Here is a 21,320-nt window from a genome sequence, read left to right as displayed (position 1 = left end):
CATCAGGGTCAAGCACAGTTCTAATTTGGGTTCACTGGATGGTCACAGACTATTTTCACACACTGACGGAGGCTCTTCAGCCGAAGTGTTGGTAAAATAAATCCACAGCAAGAGGAGGCAGAAGGTTTCAATTTCAGGCATTTAACAGATGCACTCATCCAGAGCTACTTACAGGAGCAATTGGGGTTAATATTTCTCACCTAGTCGGCTCAGGGATTTGAACCAGAGACCTTTCGGTTACTGGCTCAATGCTCTTAACCGCTCTTAACCGTTAGGCTACCTGCCACCCCCAGTATGACTTTCTGTTTCACCTTTAGGGTGTGTGTTCTTTATTTATTTACTTTTTAAAACCCAACGTATGTGCGTGCATGCATATGTAATGTACTGAGATTGCTGAATTCTCAAATGTGAAGTAAATAGGAAGTAAAGTAGTCCCACTCCCAAGTAGCCCTGGTGGTTGGTGGAGAGTGTGGTTGGTACTTACGGCTTCTTCCCCTCCAGAGTGTTCAGGTGAGTCTCCAGGGACTGCAGGAGACTCTCAGGGGCCTGGTGAACGGGAAGAGATGGGCAACATATTACTACAGGCGCCACAGGGCTATAGTATACCGTACAGTACATGGATCAGACACATAGGTTATGAGCAGGGGTCTCCAACTTTGAACCAAGAGAGCTACTGGCGGTGCCGGCTTTTATTCCAGTCCAGTAGGCTTAGATTGGAAAATACCATAATTAGTTGATTATTTGTACTACTGGTGTGATGGTGCTGGGCTGGAACAAAAGCCTGCACACCCAGTAACTTTCCAGGTCTCTGGAGGACCCTGGGGAAATGTTCAACGGTAAAACATGAAGACACAAGGGAACATTTATGTCAGGGCACACAGAGTATCAGGGGAGCTCTTGACAGGTGATGACACTTGACTTGATAAAGGGTCTGGAGGGAAACATAGAGGGATGAGAAGAAGAGCCAGAGGTCTGACACAAAGAATGCTCACATTGGGCCCAACAGGGGACAGAGAATGGTCACATTGGGCCCAACAGGGGACAGAGAATGTTCACATTGGGCCCAACAGGGGACAGAGAATGGTCACATTGGGCCCAACAGGGGACAGAGAATGGTCACATTGGGGCTAACAGGGAATAAAGAGAATGGTCACATTGGGGCTAATAGGGAATAAAAAGAATGGTCACATTGGGGCTAACAGGGAATAAAGAAAATGGTCACATTGGGGCTAACAGGGAATAAAGAGAATGGTCACATTGGGGCTAACAGGGAACAAAGAGAATGGTCACATTGGGGCTAACAGGGAATAAAGAGAATGGTCACACCAGGGCTAACAGGGAACACAGAGAATGGTCACATTGGGGCTAACAGGGTACACACAAAGAATTATCACATTGGGGCTATCAGGGGATATACAAAGAATTATCACATTGGAGCTAACAGGGTACACTGGGTCTAACAGTGGACACAGAATTATCACATCGGGACTAACGGGACATATAGAATGATCACATTGGGGCAATGGGGCAATTCCAATTCCTACAATAGGAAATGCTAATTGTGTGCCACTTCAAAATGTCTTTCACAAAGCAGTTCAGTCCATTCATAACTTAAATGTAGTAAACTAGCCATGAGTATGTTAAAGAACAACGCTTCCATCAATGCAGTTATACTGCATTCTCAAACTTACAGACAGACTGTAAACACATCATAGCAAAACATGCTGCACAGCCACAGATGGCAGTACACCTGATAGGCTAAGCAGTTAGCATCTAGCAAGCCACGTGTACGCTGTCACAGCTAATTGGGCCAGCCAAATCTCACACACTTCCCTCTTAAATCACTATTATTTTCCTGCCCATTTACCTTGGTCTACTTCCTCTGATAACCCAATAAATGTCTTGGTATTCTAGGTAATTGTGCCTGAAATGTAAAGAGGCCTCGGAGGCCTTTTCAATATGAAAGAGGAATGGCCCATTTCAGAACTAAGTACCAGTAGTAGTGTGTCTACTCTGACCTCTCTGTTTTTATTAGGTCACACCGTAGCAAAACAACGAAAAACCAGCGTGTCTTATCAGACACATTCAGATAACACCTCCCAATTTAACTTAGTTTTGGACAGTTTTCTTCCATTTCGTGCCTATTGAAAACAACCCAGGTGTGTGATTGACTAACACAGAGCTTCCAGAGGGAGGAGTGACAGTTCCATCACTTCCAGAGGCGAATTGGGCCATGTACGGACCCACAGGGGTCCTTGTATTAAACAGGTGTCTCAAGCTGTTCAGGGAACATTTAGGTACATTTAGGGAGGGTCTGCTCTACACTGTTGGCAGTGATATCGCTGTAATGACTTTCTAAGCATCTTCACTGAGCAATCAAAGGAAAATAACGACTATATGAATTGGAACAGTTTTCTCCTAGAATCTCCTAGATTCTGTTCAGCCTACAGTACGCGTATAATGTGCATGTATATATGTCATGAATGCATTATGACGATGGCCGTAATGTAGATCGTTACTCAGCATTTGCCTCTGCCAAACGATGCACTCCAAAGAGGGGTTAAGAGATCTGATGATTAGACGCTAATACAATCTATTTAGATGCTATTACAGACAATGCACAGCCACAAACATAGTAGACGGGTGCAAATATGTTATTTCCTTGCTTCACGCCGTTCCAATGCTTTTGTATTCCCTACAGCACTGTGGGATCATCAAGATCCACCTGGAATTGACATATCGGTCTATCTGTCATAGATAAGAGGCTGCTGTTTCCTTACAACAGAGAATATAGCAAGTAAAACACTGGAATGGTAGATTTGCAATGGAAGAATGTGCAAAGTAGAAATACAAATAATGGGGTGCAAAGGAGCAAAATAAATAAATTAAATACAGTAGGGAAAGAGGTAGTTGTTTGGGCTAAATTATAGGTGGGCTATGTACAGGTGCAGTAATCTGTGAGCTGCTCTGACAATTGGTGCTTAAAGCTAGTGAGGGAGATAAGTGTTTCCAGTTTCAGAGATTTTTGTAGTTCGTTCCAGTCATTGGCAGCAGAGAACTGGAAGGAGAGGCGGCCAAAGAAAGAATTGGTTTTGGGGGTGACTAGAGAGATATACCTGCTGGAGCGCATTCTACAGGTGGGAGATGCTATGGTGACCAGCGAGCTGAGATAAAGGGGGACTTTACCTAGCAGGGTCTTGTAGATGACATGGAGCCAGTGGGTTTGGCGACGAGTATGAAGCGAGGGCCAGCCAACGAGAGCGTACAGGTCGCAATGGTGGGTAGTATATGGGGCTTTGGTGACAAAACGGATTGCACTGTGATAGACTGCATCCAATTTGTTGAGTAGGGTATTGGAGGCTATTTTGTAAATGAAATCGCCAAAGTCGAGGATTGGTAGAATGGTCAGTTTTACAAGGGTATGTTTGGCAGCATGAGTGAAGGATGCTTTGTTGCGAAATAGGAAGCCAATTCTAGATTTAACTTTGGATTGGAGATGTTTGATATGGGTCTGGAAGGAGAGTTTACAGTCTAACCAGACACCTAAGTATTTGTAGTTGTCCACGTATTCTAAGTCAGAGCCGTCCAGAGTAGTGATGTTGGACAAGCGGGCAGGTGCAGGTAGCGATCGGTTGAAGAGCATGCATTTAGTTTTACTTGTATTTAAGAGCAATTGGAGGCCACGGAAGGAGAGTTGTATGGCATTGAAGCTTGCCTGGAGGGTTGTTAACACAGTGTCCAAAGAAGGGCCAGAAGTATACAGAATGGTGTCGTCTGCGTAGAGGTGGATCAGAGACTCACCAGCAGCAAGAGCGACCTCATTGATGTATACAGAGAAGAGAGTCGGTCCAAGAATTGAACCCTGTGGCACCCCCATAGAGACTGCCAGAGGTCCGGACAGCAGACCCTCCGATTTGACACACTGAACTCTATCAGAGAAGTAGTTGGTGAACCAGGCGAGGCAATCATTTGAGAAACCAAGGCTGTCGAGTCTGCCGATGAGGATGTGGTGATTGACAGAGTCGAAAGCCTTGGCCAGATCAATGAATACGGCTGCACAGTAATGTTTCTTATCGATGGCGGTTAAGATATCGTTTAGGACCTTGAGCGTGTCTGAGGTGCACCCATGACCAGCTCTGAAACCAGATTGCATAGCAGAGAAGGTATGGTGAGATTTGAAATGGTCGGTAATCTGTTTGTTGACTTGGCTTTCGAAGACCTTAGAAAGGCATGGTAGGATAGATATAGGTCTGTAGCAGTTTGGGTCAAGAGTGTCCCCCCCCTTGAAGAGGGGGATGACCGCAGCTGCTTTCCAATCTTTGGGAATCTCAGACGACACGAAAGAGAGGATGAACAGGCTAGTAATAGGGGTGGCAACAATTTCGGCAGATTATTTTAGAAAGAAAGGGTCCAGATTGTCTAGCCCGGCTGATTTGTAGGGGTCCAGATTTTGCAGCTCTTTCAGAACATCGGCTGAATGGATTTGGGAGAAGGAGAAATGGGGAAGGCTTGGGCGAGTTGCTGTGGGGGGTGCAGTGCTGTTGACCGGGGTAGGAGTAGCCAGGTGGAAAGCATGGCCAGCCGTAGAAAAATGCTTATTGAAATTCTCAATTATGGTGGATTTATCAGTGGTGACAGTGTTTCCTATCTTCAGTGCAGTGGGCAGCTGGGAGGAGGTGTTCTTATTCTCCATGGACTTTACAGTGTCCCAGAACTTTTTTGAGTTAGTGTTACAGGAAGCAAATTTCTGCTTGAAAAAGCTAGCCTTGGCTTTTCTAACTGCCTGTGTATAATGGTTTCTAGCTTCCTAATGGTTAATGGTTTCTAGCTTCCGTTTGATGCTAATGCAGAACGCCATAGGATGTTTTTGTGTTGGTTAAGGGCAGTCAGGTCTGGGGAGAACCAAGGGCTATATCTGTTCCTGGTTCTAAATTTCTTGAATGGGGCATGTTTATTTAAGATGGTTAGGAAGGCATTTAAAAAAAATATCCAGGCATCCTCTACTGACGGGATGAGATCAATATCCTTCCAGGATACCCCGGCCAGGTCGATTAGAAAGGCCTGCTCGCTGAAGTGTTTCAGGGAGCGTTTGACAGTGATGAGTGGAGGTCGTTTGACCGCTGACCCATTACTGATGCAGACAATGAGGCAGTGATTGCTGAGATCTTGGTTGAAGACAGCAGAGTTGTATTTAGAGGGCAAGTTGGTTAGGATGATATCTATGAGGGTGCCCGTGTTTAAGGCTTTGGGGAGGTACCTGGTAGGTTCATTGATCATTTGTGTGAGATTGAGGGCATCAAGTTTAGATTGTAGGATGGCTGGGGTGTTAAGCATGTTCCAGTTTAGGTCGCCTAGCAGCACGAGCTCTGAAGATAGATGGGGGGCAATCAGTTCACATATGGTGTCCAGAGCACAGCTGGGGGCAGAGGGTGGTCTATAGCAGGCGGCAACGGTGAGAGACTTGTTTTTAGAGAGGTGGATTTTTAAAAAAAGAAGTTCAAATTGTTTGGGTACAGACCTGGATAGTAGGACAGAACTCTGCAGGCTATCTTTGCAGTAGATTGCAACACCGCAGTTCTATCTTGTCTGAAAATGTTGTAGTTTGGGATTAAAATGTCAGAATTTTTGGTGGTCTTCCTAAGCCAGGATTCAGACACAGCTAGAACATCCGGGTTGGCAGAGTGTGCTAAAGCAGTGAATAGAACAAACTTAGGGAGGAGGCTTCTAATGTTAACATGCATGAAACCAAGGCTATTACGGTTACAGAAGTCGTCAAAAGAGAGCGCCTGGGGAATAGGAGTAGAGCTAGGCACTGCAGGGCCTGGATCCACCTCTACATCGGCAGAGGAACAGAGGAGGAGTAGAATAAGGGTACGGCTAAAAGCAATAAGAATTGGTCGTCTAGAACGTCTGGAACAGAGAGTAAAAGGAGGTTTCTGGGGGCGATAAAATAGCATCAAGGTATAATGTACAGACAAAGGTATGGTAGGATGTGAATACAGAGGAGGTAAACCTAGGTATTGAGTGATGAAGAGAGAGATATTGTCTCTAGAACCATCATTGAAACCAGGAGATGTCATTGCATGTGTGGGTGGTGGAACTAATAGGTTGGATAAGGTATAGTGAGCAGGACTAGAGGCTCTACAGTGAAATAAGCCAATAAACACTAACCAGAACAGCAATGGACAAGGCATATTGACATTAAGGAGAGGCATGATTAGTCGAGTGATCAAAAGGGTCCAGTGAGTAGAGAGGTTGGTTGGGGGTCACGGCGATTTAGACAGCTAGCCAGGCCATCGGTAGCAAGCTAGCATAGGATGGAGGTCTGTTATTAGCCACCTCTTGCGTTCCGTCAGTAGATTAGTGGGGTTCCGTGTGGTAGAGGGGATTAATCCAAATCACACAACAAAAAAACAAAAAAAATAGATATAGTTATAGAGGCCCAAGAAGAAAAAAAAAATAATAATAATAAAAATAAATAAATAAATTGTCTGATTGTCTATTCAGATAGCAGCCGATAAGACAGCTAACGGTTAGCGGGTCGCAGATGGGCGTACAGGTAACGTCGCGACGGAGGAGCCAGCCGGATAACTCCTTCGGGTAGATAACGTCGGCAGTCCAGTTGTGAAGGCCCGGTGGGGCTCCGCGTAGGCAGTAAAACGGGTCCGGATAGGTGATTGTAGCCCAGAAGTGATTGATGGAACACTTCAGCTGGCTAGCTCCGGAATAATTGATGTTTGCTCCGGAATCGACGAAAGCCGATAGTCACACGGATAGCAGCTAGCTAGCTGTGAGATCCAGGTATGAATGTCCAGAGTTAGCGGTTGAAATCCAGGGACATGGAGAGAAAAATTGGTCCGGTATGTTCCGTTCCGAGCCGCGCTGCGCCGTACAAAACTGGCGATAGATTTTCGAGCTAAAGGATAGCTGATGACCACAATCCGTGGTTAGCTGAATACTAATGATTAGCCAGTAAAGAAGCTAACTAGCTTCTGATTAGCTTCTGAATTAGCTTCTGGCTAGCTTCTGGCTAGCTCCTGGCTAGCTTCTGGCTAGCTCCTGGCTAGCTTCTGGCTAGTTTCTGGCTAGCTTCTTGGAGGATTACAGATTTGAGGTAAATAATACTTTTTCTATAAATATAAATTGGTGAGGCGGGTTGCATGAGAGTGTTTTGAAGATGAGTTTATGGAAAATTAAAAAACATATATAAAAAGGTATGTGAAAAAAGTAGTAAATATATATATATACGGGACACGACAAAACGAGGACAAAAGACGTCTGAACTGCTATGCCATCTTGGAATAAAATTATATGAGATGAGTAATGCCAGATATGTAAATATTATTAAAGTGACAAGCGTTCCATTCCTTAAAGTGGCCAGTGATTCCTAGTCTATGCCTATAGGCAGCAGCCTCTAATGTGCTAGTGATGGCTGTTTAACAGTCGGATGTCCTTGAGATAGAAGCTGTTTTTCAGTCTCTCGGTCCCAGCTTTGACGCACCTGTACTGACCGCGCCTTCTGGATGATAGCAGGGTGAACAGGCAGTGGCTTGGGTTCTTGATGATATTTTTGGCCTTCCTGTGACATCAGGTGCTGTAGGTGTCCTGGAGGGTGTGTAGTTTGCCCCCGGTAATGCATTGGGCAGACTGAACTACCCTCTGGAGAGCCTTGCGGTTGCGGGAGGTGCAGTTGCCGCACCAGGCGGTGATACAGCCCGACAGAATGCTTTAAATTGTGCATCTGTAAAAATGTGTGAGGGTTTTAGGTGTCAAGCCAAATTTCTTTAGCCGCCTGAGATTGAAGATGCTCTGTTGCGCCTTCATCACCACACTGTCTGTTTGGGTGGTCCATTTTAGCTTGTCAGTGATGTGTACCCCAAGGAACTTTTAAGCTTTCCACCTTCTCCACTGCAGTCCTGTTGATGTAGATAGGGGGGTGCACCCTCTGCTGTTGCCTGACGTCTACGATCATCTCCTTTGTTTTGTTGACATTGAGTGAGAGGTTGTTTTCCAGCCACCACACTCCCAGAGCCCTCACCTCCTCCCCATAGGCTGTCTCGTCATCACTGGTAATCAAGCCTACTACTGTTGTGTCGTCTGCAAACTTGATGATTGAGTTGGAGGTGTGCTTGGGCACGCAGTCATGGGTGAACAGGGAGTACAGGAGGGGGCTGAGCATGCACCCTTGTGGGGACCCAGTGTTGAGGATCAGCAGAGTGGAGGCGATGTTACCTATCTTCACCACCTGGGGGCGGCTCGTCAGGAAGTCCAGGACCCAGTTGCATGGGGCGGGGTTCAGACCGAGGGCCTCGAGCTTAATGATAAGCTTGGAGGGTACTATGGTGATGAATGCTGAGCTATAGTCAATAAACAGTATTATTCCATAGGTATTCCTCTTATCCAGATGGGATAGGGCAGTGTGCAGAGTGATGGCGATTGCATCATCTGTGGATCTATTGGGGCGGTAAGCAAATTGAAGTGGGTCTACGGTGGCAGGTAAGGTAGAGGTGATATGGTCCTTGACTAGTCTCTCAAAGCACTTCATGATGACAGAGGTGAGTGCTACGGGGCGATAGTCATTAAGTTCAGTTACCTTTGCCTTCTTGGGTACAGGAACAATGGTGGCCATCTTGAAGCATGTGGGCACAGATAGGGAGATAGGGAGAGATTGAATATGCCCGTAAACACACCAGTCAGCTGGTCTGTGCACGCTCTGAGAACACAGCTAGGGATGCCGTCTGGGCCTTCAGCCTTGCGAGGGTTAACACGTTTAAACGCTTTACTCACGTCGGCCATGGAGAAGGAGAGCCCACAGTCCTTGGTAGTGGGCCACGGCGGTGGTACTGTGTTATCCTCAAAGCGTGTGAAGAATGTGTTTAGCCTGTCCGGAAGCAAGACGTCGCTCGTTGAATTTTGAATTTATATTCTGACATATTACCAGTCGTCTTTCCATGGTTTCCATGGTTTCAGTTTCACGTGAATGCTACCATCTATCCATGGTTTCTCGTTAGGGTAAGTTTTAATAGTCACAGTAGGTACTACATCTCCTATACACTTCCTTATGAACTCAGTCACCGTGTCCGTGTATGCATCTAGATTATTTTCGCAAACTACCTGGAACATATCCCAGTCCACATTATCAAAAGGCATGGGTTCCAATTAGTCAGACCAGCGTTGAATAGTACGAAGCATGGGCACTTCCTGTTTGAGTTTCTGCCTATAGGACGGGAGGAGCAAGATAGAGTCGTGGTCAGATTTGCCAAAAGGGCAGCGGGGGTGGGCCTTGTAAGCTTTCCGGAAGTTTGAATAGCAATGGTCGAGAGTCTTAGTAGCACGAGCAGGACAGTCAATATGTTGATAGAACTTCGGCAGCCTACTCCTCAGATTTGCTTTGTTAAAATCCCCAGCTACAATAAATGCAGCCTCAGGATATGTGGCTTCCAGTTTGCCTAAAGTCCAGTGAAGTTTTTTGAGGGCTGTCGAGATTTCGGCTTGAAGTGGGATGTAAACGGCCGTGGCGATGGCGGAGTAGAATTCCCTTGGGAGATATAAGGTATTCTAGGTCGGGTGAACAAAATGACTTGAGTTCCTGTATGTTTCTAGAATTACACCATGAGTCGTTAATCATGAAACAAACCCCTCCGCCCTTCTGCTTTCAGGAGAGATATTTATTTCTGTCTGCGCGATGTACTGAGAATCCTGCTGGCTTTACCGACTCTGACTGAGTATCCCGAGAGAGCCATGCTTCCGTGAAACAAAGTATGTTACAGGCCCTGACGTCTCTCTGGAAAGAAATCCTTGCTCTAAGCTCATCAACTTTGCTATCCAAAGACCGAAAATTATCGAGTAATATACTCAAAAGCGGAGGGTGGTGTGCGAGCCTCCTATGTCGAACCAGCAGGCCGCCTCGAGTGCCTCTCTTCCGCCGGTGATGTTTTGGGTCGGCCTCCGGAATAAGTTCAATTGCACGGGGAAAAGTGAACAAAAGATCTGCTCCAGGGAAGTCATATTCCTTGTCGTAATGCTGGTAGTTCTGGTGAGGTACTGCCGGTCTAATATCCAATAGTTGTTCCCGGCTGTATGTCATGACACAAAACATTTCCTGTGCTAATAATGTAAAAAATAGTACATAAAAAAACAAAATACTGCAAACATTTCTAAGAGCTAGTCGCGATGCTGCCATCTCCGTCGGCGCCATCTTCTCCTTAATTGAGGGATTTATACTGCCCATGGGATTTCAGATACCATCTCAGGTAATTTTGACATTATGGAAACTCTATAGTGACATTCTGGTGAATTACGATACAATTGTTGAGCTAAAACCAATGTTAGCTCAGATCTTAGCTATCAGCGAAATAGCTAAGTATTGCGACTTCTCCAATCTGTTTCCTCAATCACATCAACCTAGACTCATAGGTAGACGTAACATAGTAAATGTAAATCCGGGACACTCCAATTAGTATGATATGTTACGTTTCATATGGTATGTATGGATGTCTGTCATCCATTTCATATATGATATGTTACAAATTACAATTTGTATATGTTACGAATTTAAATGTGTAGAATATGTTACGAATTGCAATTCGTACAATATGTCACAAATTTGCAAAATGGATGATATGTTACGAACTCCAATTAGTTGTGGTTAATGTTAGCTAGGTGGCTAGTGGCTAATGCTAACTTTAGCTAGGTTACTAATGTTAGTTAGGCTAGAAGTTAGGGGTTAGGGTTAAAAGTTATGTTAAAGTGGAAGGGTTAGCTAACATGCTATGTAGTTGCAAAGTAGCTCAAACGTAGTAATTAGTTGCAAAGTTGCTAATTAGCTAACATTATAAAGTTGTCCGTGATGAGATTCAAATGCGCAACCTTTGGGTTGCTACACATTCACATTATACATCCACCCATCCATCCATCCACCCACCCACCCACCCGACCGACGTACCCGACCGACCAACCACTACCCCATGCTACCCCAGGTTAAAGAAAACCATAACACTGAGATGCAATGCTGGTACAATGTAAGTACAATGTGAATACAATGTTAGTAGATTAGGCGAAAGTATATCATCCCAGTGAAAATTTGGGAAATTAGGCTTAAAAGGTCAAACAGGACTTACCTGAGTGAGCTCCGGGATATCATTTTTGTCAATTCCTATGGTCTGTAAAAAAAGATGTCGACATTTCAGCTGAGCCTCCATATACCACGCTTGTCTTACTGGCTGTGGATTGAACTGTTCAACAGTAAAGTGTATTGTTGGGTTTGTCTTTTACCTCAGCAATTTTGAAGACCTCAGAAACCCTGGTCATCCGTGTCAAGAATCTCTTGTAGATCTCCAGCCCGTCTTTGCACTGTCCTCTCTTCATCTGGAAAAATTTCTCTGTGAGGAAAAAGGGGGATGAACATGTTTATTGTTACACAAGAACCATTGAGACATTACTATTACATCAAATGAACAGGACCACATCTATTTCCATGTCTTGAATCAAATTAAACCTGTAATATTCATCAAATATAAAAATACATGATTATTGTCCCCGGAAGTAGAAGAAAACGGTCGAGCCTTGCCTAATACATTGATGATCCCGTCATTGTAGCAGGCATATAACTTGATCAGGTCTTTGAACATCAGGAGGAAGCACGCGTTGATCACCCCATTGGTCAATTCATTGGGATGGACCTATAGATAAACAAGGTGAGATTAGATCACACTGAGGATGGGAGATTTTAGTTAATTAATATGCGGATAAAGTACCCAATTGTCAAACTTGAGTAAAAGCAAAGAAACCTTAATAGGAAATGACTCTAGTAAAAGTGAAAGTCCCCCAGTAAAAAAATATTTGAGTAAAAGTTTTAAAGTATTTGGTTTTAAATATACCATTGTCTTGTTTTTTAAATTTATGGATAGCCAGGACTACACTCCAACATCATTTAAAAACTAAGCATGTGTGTTTAATGAGTCTGCCAGATCAGAGACAATAGGGATGAGCAGGGATGTTCTCCTGATAAGTGCATGAATTTTACCTTTTTCCTGTGCTGCTAAGCATTCGAAATGTAAGGAGTACTTTTGGGTGTCAGGGAAAACGTATGGAGTAAAAAGTATATTATTTTCTTTAGGAAATAAGAAGAGTAAAAGTACTACTTAAGTAGTATTGAGAAGTATTTTTTATTTAAGTACTTTACACCACTACTATTTGGGTTGAGTTTCCAGGTAGTTTAGGTCAGCGCTCCCCAACCCTGTTCCTGGAGAGCTATCGTTCTGTAGGTTTTCGCTCAAACCCTAATCTAGCACACCTGACTCTAATAATTAGCTGGTTGATAAGCTGAACCAGGTTAGTTACAACTGGGGTCGGAGCCAAAACCTACAGGAGGGCAGCTCTCCAGGAACAGGGTTGGAGAGCTCTGGTTTAGGATAATGTTTAGGCATGGGACATAACAGAAGGTGGCCTAACAATCACAATAAATATAATGTCACAAAAAAAAGGCAAAAACAAAAATGCCCTTACTAACAGATACAAATATATTTCTCATCATCATCATAATACTCACATCAAACTCCAGCAGGGCGTCTATCTGGCTCTGCAGAGTGGGCATTCCTTTCAACAGCTTCTCTACGGGCATCGTCCTCATCACCCCCTCAGCTCTGAGAGAGAGAGAGAGAGAGAGGGAGAGAGAGACAGACAGACAGACAGACAGACAGACAGACAGACAGACAGACAGACAGACAGACAGACAGACAGACAGACAGACAGACAGACAGACAGACAGACAGACAGACAGACAGACAGACAGACAGACAGACAGACAGACAGACAGACAGACAGACAGACAGACAGACAGAGGAGCAACAACATGGTACAGTATGAGTATGAGAAAACCCTGAATGTTGGCTTGAGGTCCATTAAAAAAATATTGTGGAGAGTTTTTAATCCAGTTGTTTGTGTTGATGATGTGATTTTTTTTTACGTTGTCTATATTTTCATTGTTGTTTCTGTGCTGGGTGTATTGGTACTTGTTTGTATTATCTGGTGTAGTCGAATTTCCCATTAGCAGAACAATACAAACAATCTTTCTTGATACAGTATGATGAGTTAAACCCTAATGAAGGTCTATTGACGAACACATAGGTGTAAGATCCATTACAAACATTGTGGAGCATACAATGATGTGCCGCCATTTCTTTTCCCAGCAATATGAGATGAGAGGAAACAACTTAATACTCTCTACATTGGGATAAATAACATATAGACCTCTGGGACATTGAATCTATAAGGAAGTGCTGTAGACAGGCGCTAGCAAAACAAAGGGAGTGTCCTGTGGTCCTGTATGGCTCAGTTGGTAGAGCATGGTGCGTGCAACGCCACGATTATGGGTTTGATTCCCAGGACCACCCATATGTATGGATGCATGAATATACTGTCAATTGTCTTGGCTAAATGGCATATATTATTCAATTCTTGCAGGGATCACATGCACATACTAAAGACTTATACACTCCCTGTATTGTTAGTGGCTTTGCATGAAGGCTTCTGCTAAGTGGCATTTGCAATTATATTATCACTAGAGATCTGCCAAGGCCAAGGCCTTGTGATGCAACACTAAGACAGCAACAGCTTTAGACGGATCCAGCTTCTTAGCTCCTTTAGGTAAGACACATGACATGAGACACTAGGTCAGAGCTCTATCTGCACACCTGGCTGTTCTGTCTGTTTGTCACATGGCTGGCACAGACTGTGCTGTGAGACCTTGTTTCTGCCAGCAAAACGCAACAGTCTGGACAGGAGCCTAAGTAATAGCTCACTGTCTGTATTCAGACTGTGTAGTCTATATTCATCTGTCTGTTTCTGTACAGGCACAGGCATGGACAGCCCACTCACTCTGCCCTCACCCACAGTGCAATCACAGAGTTTCTAAGCCCAGAGGCACAACATCGCAATACTTCCGGGAACGCTTGTGAAACAGACCAAACAGACTGGCTTTAAGATGAATCACTCCCACCTACTGACCCCTGAGACTGACAGACAGGTCAGGTGGCTGTGATTCTGCCAAGTGTTGTCTCTATGAGAAATAGAATATAAATCCATTTCTATGTTTTTATACTGAACAAAAATATAAACGCAACATGCAACATTTGCAACTATTTTACTGAGTTACAGTTCACCCAACCTAAAATTCCTTACAATCAAATACCAACGCATTATCTTCCAAAATAATTATCTTTGATTATAGCCACAGCCGTGTAGAAACTAAAACAGGAAACGCCCGTGCTCAGGTCAATACAACATTGGTCTGACCAATCGGATTCCACGCTTCAAGAATGCTTCGATCACGTGGACTGGGATATGTTCCGGATAGCCTCAGACAATAACATTGACGTATACGCTGACTCGGTGAGCGAGTTTATTAGCAAGTGCATTGGAGATGTCGTTCCCTCTGTGACCATTAAAACCTTCCCTAACCAGAAACCGTATTTGCGCGAATCTGAAAGCGCGAACCACCGCTTTTAATCATGGCAAGGCAACTGGAAACACGACCGAATACAAACAGTGCAGCTATTCCCTCCGCAAGGCAATCAAACAAGCAAAGCATCAGTACAGAGACAAAGTAGAGTCGCAATTCAACGGCTCAAACACGAAGCGTATGTGGCAGGGTCTACAGTCAATCACGGACTACAAAAAGAAAACATCGCTCATCCATATCCATATATGTCCATATTATTTTTCATCCCTTTACATTTGTGTGTATTTGTGTTTATACTGTAGTTGTTGTGAATTTGTTCGATTACTTGTTAGATTTTACTGCATAGTCGGAACTAGAAGCACAAGCATTTCGCTACACTCGCATTAACATCTGCTAATCTTGTGTATGTGACCAATAAAATTTGATTTGATTTGATATAAGGAAATCACTCAATTTAAATAAATTCATTAGGCCCTAATCTATGGATTTCATGTGACTGGGCAGGAGCGTAGCCATGGGTGGGCCTAGGAGGGTACTTTGGAGCAAGGCCCACCCACTGTGGAGCCAGGCCCAGCCAATCAGAATAAGTTTTCCCCCAAAAAAGGGTTTCATTACAGACAGAACTACTACTCAGTTTCATCAGCTGTCTGGGTGGCTGGTCTCAGACAATCCTGCAGGTGAAGAAGCCGGATGTGGAGGTCCTGGGCTGACCAGGTTACACGTGGTTTGTGGTTGTGAGGCGGGTTTGACGTACTGTTGAATTCTCTAAAACGACGTTGGAGGCGGCTTATGGTAGAGGAATTAACATTCAGTTCTGGCGATTGCTCTGTTGGACATTCCTGCAGTCAGCATGCCAATTGCACACTCCCTCAAAACTTGAGACATATGTGGCATTGTGTTGTGTGACAAAACTGCACATTTTAGAGTGGCCTTTTATTGTCCCCAGCACATGGTGCACCTGTGTAAGTATCATCCTGTTTAATCAGCTTCTTGATATGCCACACCAGTCAGGTGGATGTATTATTTGGCAAAGGAGAAATGCTGACTAACAGGCATGTAAACTAATTTGTGAACAACATTTGAGAGAAATACGTTTTTTATGCATATGGAACATTTCTGGAATATTTTATTTCACCTCATGAAACAGGGGACCAACACTTTACATCTTGTGTTTTTATATTTTTGTTCGGTATATATGATTCTGAGGGGGTGGGAGGGTGAGGGGTCAAAATATATCTTGTATATTGCAGCTAGACTGTGTGTTTTGCTCTATTTGAAGCTTGATTGTCCTTTTACAAAAGCCATAAAGAGAAGAGCAGCACTGATGGAGAGGATAGACAGAGTTATTGAGAGACAACACACCCCTTCTTCACTCTGCCAAAGTCGAAGGACATCTGTCTGTAGGCGAACGCCTTCTCGTTGAGGTACCGGCTGTAGCGTCTGATAAACGTGGACATGTCGTAGCCTGGGGGAGGAACAACAGGCCAATGTCACCTCCACGTCTCCATAGAAACAACACCTCACAGAGTACCATTTCCATCACCCGAGAAACCAGTTTACATGGCCATGGGAGCCCATATTAATCACCATGGACACAGTTTTTACACTGATCACACTGGGTGACAGCTTGACTCGACATCAGAGCTGGTTGTTTGGTAAACCCATTGAGGGAAGGGGCTGCCGGAGCAAGTGTTAACTCACCATGGGAGCCAGTTTTGTCCAGAAAGTTACTGAGGTTGAAGAGGGTGTTCCTGGAGGCAAGGAACTGGAGGAACCTCTGAGGAAGAGAGAGAGAGAGAGAGAGAGAGAGAGAGAGAGAGAGAGAGAGAGAGAGAGAGAGAGAGAGAGAGAGAGAGGGAGAGAGGGAGAGAGGGAGAGAGGGAGAGAGAGAGAGAGATGGAGAGAGAGAGAGAGAGAGATGGAGGGAGGGAGGGAGAGAGAGAGAGTGAGAGAGATGGAGAGAGAGAGAGAGAGAGAGAGAGAGAGAGAGAGAAGGGGAGAGAGAGAGAGAGACAATACACACCAGTCAGAGGAGACATGATCAATACACTAAAACAACAAACCAGCTCAACAAATGATTGAGTCTGTTATGCTAAAGAACCAGACATTTTGGCAGTTATTAAAACACATACACATATTAAAACACACACAAACACTCGCACACAAACACACAACTGCCTTCAAAAGAGAATTACCTTCAAAGGATTGAATGAGTCACAAAAGGAAATGGATTCGATGTAAATTTCAGAGGAGCTGTTTCATATTATAAACACATAATTGTGTTGAGGAGGAACTGGAATTCATGTGAAAAGCGTGATATGATCGTGCTGCAGCTTAATTGATTACAGAGAGCCAACATCAGAGAAAACAGCGCCTGAGTGGGAGGGTGAGAATGAGAATGCTTCAGCTCAAATACAGAATGTATCACCCACTAAACAATAATATATTAATGGCAAATAGGCTTCTATGGAGAAATTGTGAAACAAGAAAATCATACTCTGCACACACACACACACACACACACACACACACACACACACACACACACACACACACACCTATACACATGATATGTGCACGCACACACACATACACACCTGGGTTTTCATTTACACTCTTAATTTACACTCTTAAGCCCAATTTAATGATGTGAAATAAATGAGAGGTCCTCTCTGGGACCGGCAGGTAGCCTAGCGGTTAGAGCGTTGGACCAGTAACTGAAAGGTTGCTGGTTCAAATACCCAAGATGACTATGTGAAAAATCGGCTGAGGTGCCCTTGATCAAGGCACTTAACCCTCATTTGCTCTGGGGGTGCTGTACTACTATGTCTGACCCTATAAAGCAACACATTTCACTGCACCTATCTGGTGTAAAACATACTGTAGTACACGACTTCTTTCAGACAGTGTACAGTCTCATAACAACAGACACACTCCAGACGTTGAGCTAAACCCCACACATCTGTCTCTACACTTACAGCTCTGGGAAAATGTATGCTGAGGGGATGTAAATTCACTGGCCAGCCAAATACACACCCCCACACACAAACATGCACACAGATGCACGCACATACATATACACACACACACTGTGATGAGATTAATAATGGTGGGGGGAAGGCCATATGAATGAAGAGACCTATTCAAAAAGCCAGTAACCCTGTGTCACCAACGGCAACAGAAGTGCACATGTCCTCTTCCCCATTGATTTCTGATCCACAGACACTGAGTTTAATTTCATTATCAGAGTGTGTCTGCTCGACATGATACAGCTCTTTATGATCTCCCTGCATGTGCCTCTCTCTCTCTCTCTCTCAATTCAATTCAATTCAAGGGGCTTTATTGGCATAGGAAACGTGTAACATTGCCAAAGCAAGTGAGGTAGATAATATACAAAAGTGAAATTAACAATAAAAATGAACAGTAAACATTACACATACAGAAGTTTCAAAAGAATGAAGACATTACAAATGCCATATTATGTACACTGCTCAAAAAAATAAAGGGAATGAATTAATCTTAATGAAATAATCTTATTAAAGAAAAATACTTTTTTCTTTACATAGTTGAATGTGGTGACAACAAAATCACACAAAAATTATCAATGGAAATCAAATTTATCAACCCATGGTCTGGATTTGGAGTCACACTCAACATTAAAGTGGAAAGCCACACTACAGGCTGATCCAACATTGATGTAATGACCTTAAAACAAGTCAAAATGAGGCTCAGTAGTGTGTGTGGCCTCCACATGCCTGTATGACCTCCCTACAACGCCTGGGCATGCTCCTGATGAGGTGGTGGATGGTCTCCTGAGGGATCTCCTCCCAGACCTGGACTAAAGCATCCGCCAACTCCTGGACAGTCTGTGGTGCAACGTGGCGTTGGTGGATGGAGCGAGACATGATGTCCCAGATGTGCTCAATTGGATTCAGGTCTGGGGAACGAGCGGGCCAGTCCATAGCATCAATGCCTTCCTCTTGCAGGAACTGCTGACACACTCCAGCCACATGAGGTCTAGCATTGTCTTGCATTAGGAGGAACCCAGGGCCAACCACACCAGCATATGGTCTCACAAGGGGTCTGAGGATCGCATCTCGGTACCTAATGGCAGTCAGGCTACCTCTGGCGAGCACATGGAGCTGTGCGGCCCCCCAAAGAAATGCCACCCCACACCATGACTGACCCACCGCCAAACCGGTCATGCTGGAGGATGTTGCAGGCAGCAGAACGTTCTCCACGGCGTCTCCAGACTGTCACGTCTGTCACATGTGCTCAGTGTGAACCTGCTTTCATCTGTGAAGAGCACAGGGCGCCAGTGGCAAATTTGCCAATCTTGGTGTTCTCTGGCAAATGTCAAACGTCCTGCACAGTGTTGGGCTGTAAGCACAACCCCCACCTGTGGACGTCGGGCCCTCATACCACCCTCATGGAGTCTGTTTCTGACCGTTTGAGCAGACACATGCACATTTGTGGCCTGCTGGAGGTCATTTTGCAAGGCTCTGGCAGTGCTCCTCCTGCTCCTCCTTGCACAAAGGCGGAGGTAGCGGTGCTGCTGCTGGGTTGTTGCCCCCATACGGCCTCCTCCACATCTCCTGATGTACTGGCCTGTCTCCTGGTAGCGCCTCCATGCTCTGGACACTACGCTGACAGACACAGCAAACCTTCTTGCCACATCTCGCATTGATGTGCCATCCTGGATGAGCTGGACTACCTGAGCCACTTGTGTGGGTTGTAGACTCCGTCTCATGCTACCACTAGAGTGAAAGCACCGCCAGCATTCAAAAGTGACCAAAACATCAGCCAGGAAGCATAGGAACTGAGAAGTGGTCTGTGGTCCCCACCTGCAGAACCACTCCTTTATTGGGGGTGTCTTGCTAAATGCCTATAATTTCCACCTGTTGTCTATTCCATTTGCACAACAGCATGTGAAATGTATTGTCAATCAGTGTTGCTTCCTAAGTGGACAGTTTGATTTCACAGAAGTGTGATTGACTTGGAGTTACATTGTGTTGTTTAAGTGTTCCCTTTATTTTTTTGAGCAGTGTATATATACAGTGTTGTAACAATGTACAAATGGTTCTGTGGGGTGTGAACAGAGCCCCAGGACCAGCTTGCTTAGGGGACTCTTCTCTAGGTTCATCTCTCTGCAGGTGATGGCTTTGTTATGGAAGGTTTGGGAATCGCTTCATTTTAGGTGGTTGTAGAATTTAACGTCTCTTTTCTGGATTTTGATAATTAGTAGCTATCGGCCTTGTATGGTGTCCCATTTTGTGAAATCTTGGTTGGTGAGCGGACCCCAGACCTCACAACCATAAAGGGCAATGGGCTCTATGACTGATTCAAGTATTTTTTAGCCAGATCTTAATTGGTATGTTGAATTTTATGTTCCTTTTGATTTACCTTACCTTGTCTCTCAGATCGTTCACAGCTTTGTGGAAGTTAGCTGTGGAGCTGATGTTTAGGCTCTCTCTCTCTCTCTCTCTCTCTCTCTCTCTCTCTCTCTCTCTCTCTCTCTCTCCTACTCTCTCTCTTTCTCTCTCTCTCCCCTCCATCCATTATCTCAGTGTGGTCATAGACAGACTAGACAGGCAGTAAACAGAACATCTGCTTATCTGACTGTGTTACCCCTGGTTGACCCCAGTGACATAACAATGGAGGTCAGGATGAAGGATGGAATTACTGAATACCTAAATGGCTGACTGAACACCTGCTCTTTCCATGACATAGACTGACCAGGGGAATCCAGGTAAAAGCTATCATCCCTTATTGTTGTCACCTGTTAAACCACCTCAATTAGAGATTTTTGAGATCTGCAAATTACATTTTTCAGCGGGATAATTCACGCCCAATGCCACAAGGCTAGGAATATCCAGGAATGGTTCCAAGACCAAGACAGTGAATTCAGCTTACTGCATTGGCCTGCCCCCGTCACCAGATCTCATTCCAATTGAGCATCTGTGAGATGAGATGGAATGAGCTATTTGGACTAGAGATCGACTATCAACCAACTGTGAGAATCATTGGAGTCAACATGGGCCAGCATCCCTGTGGAATGCTTTAGAGACCTTGTAAAGTCCATGCCCCAATGAATTGAGGCTGTTCTGAGGGCAAAACGGGAGCAACTCAATATTAGGAAGGTGTTCCTAATGTTTTGTTCACTCAGTGTATCCAGACAAACAGGCTTATCATCTAACCTTAAACCCGCCAGAGCAGAAAAAGCTACTGGGTATGCAGGTTTGTGCTCCAGCCCTTCTTTAACACACCCGATTCAGCTAATCAAGGTCTTGATGAGTAGCTGATTACTAGATTATGACATGTCAAAGCAGGGAAAGAGCTAAAGCCTACACACCCAGTACCTCTCCAGGAGGAGGGTTGGCCAACTAAAAACTCGGCATGTCCAATACAACCAAAGTATATAAAAAAAAAGAGCCAATCACATCTCAGCCCTTTTAAATACAGTCCCTCCCATAGGAACAGTAGTGGTGATGCTGGCTTTCACTCACCTCATTGCCAGCGACCATCATGTGATGTGTAGTGATCAGGGCCTTGAACACCACCACCCAGCTGGCATTGGTGGCCCTCTCAAACAACGTGTCCGCCATCTGTGGGATGTTCACATTAGACTCCTTGGTGGCCTCAATCAGGTCTGAGGGAGAATAATGAAGAGAAATACAGTGCTTAATTACATTTTTCCCATACATGTAATGTACAATCCCCATACATAATCAGGCTTGGTCAATTCGTACCTCGATCAGGTCTGAGCGAACGGCAACAATGAGAGGTTACACACTACAAAACAGGTTACAAAAGGCTACAAATCGGTTACAAACTCTCCCAAGTACTTTACATTGAGTGT

At 44.5% G+C, this 21,320-nt stretch overlaps 1 protein-coding gene across 5 annotated transcripts in view; it reads right to left on the bottom strand.

Moving 5' to 3' along the window:
- Positions 1 to 21,320, bottom strand: part of LOC110489919 (clathrin coat assembly protein AP180) — a 67,446-nt gene that overhangs the window by 20,298 nt on the left and 25,828 nt on the right. For all 5 annotated transcript variants that reach the window (XM_021562946.2, XM_021562938.2, XM_021562971.2 and 2 more), the window contains 8 exons: positions 20,968 to 21,110; positions 16,163 to 16,238; positions 15,824 to 15,926; positions 12,551 to 12,644; positions 11,570 to 11,681; positions 11,275 to 11,381; positions 11,121 to 11,162; positions 485 to 546 (listed from right to left, as the gene is read on the bottom strand). In XM_021562946.2, coding sequence (XP_021418621.2) covers positions 485 to 546; positions 11,121 to 11,162; positions 11,275 to 11,381; positions 11,570 to 11,681; positions 12,551 to 12,644; positions 15,824 to 15,926; positions 16,163 to 16,238; positions 20,968 to 21,110 — 739 coding nt within the window. The remainder of the gene's footprint in view (positions 1 to 484; positions 547 to 11,120; positions 11,163 to 11,274; positions 11,382 to 11,569; positions 11,682 to 12,550; positions 12,645 to 15,823; positions 15,927 to 16,162; positions 16,239 to 20,967; positions 21,111 to 21,320) is intronic.

This window comes from Oncorhynchus mykiss, chromosome 2 (assembly GCF_013265735.2).
Source record: "Oncorhynchus mykiss isolate Arlee chromosome 2, USDA_OmykA_1.1, whole genome shotgun sequence".
Taxonomy (NCBI): Eukaryota; Metazoa; Chordata; class Actinopteri; order Salmoniformes; family Salmonidae; genus Oncorhynchus; species Oncorhynchus mykiss.
The sequence above is the reverse complement of the archived record's forward strand: the minus strand, read 5'-3'. Positions and strand labels throughout refer to the sequence as shown.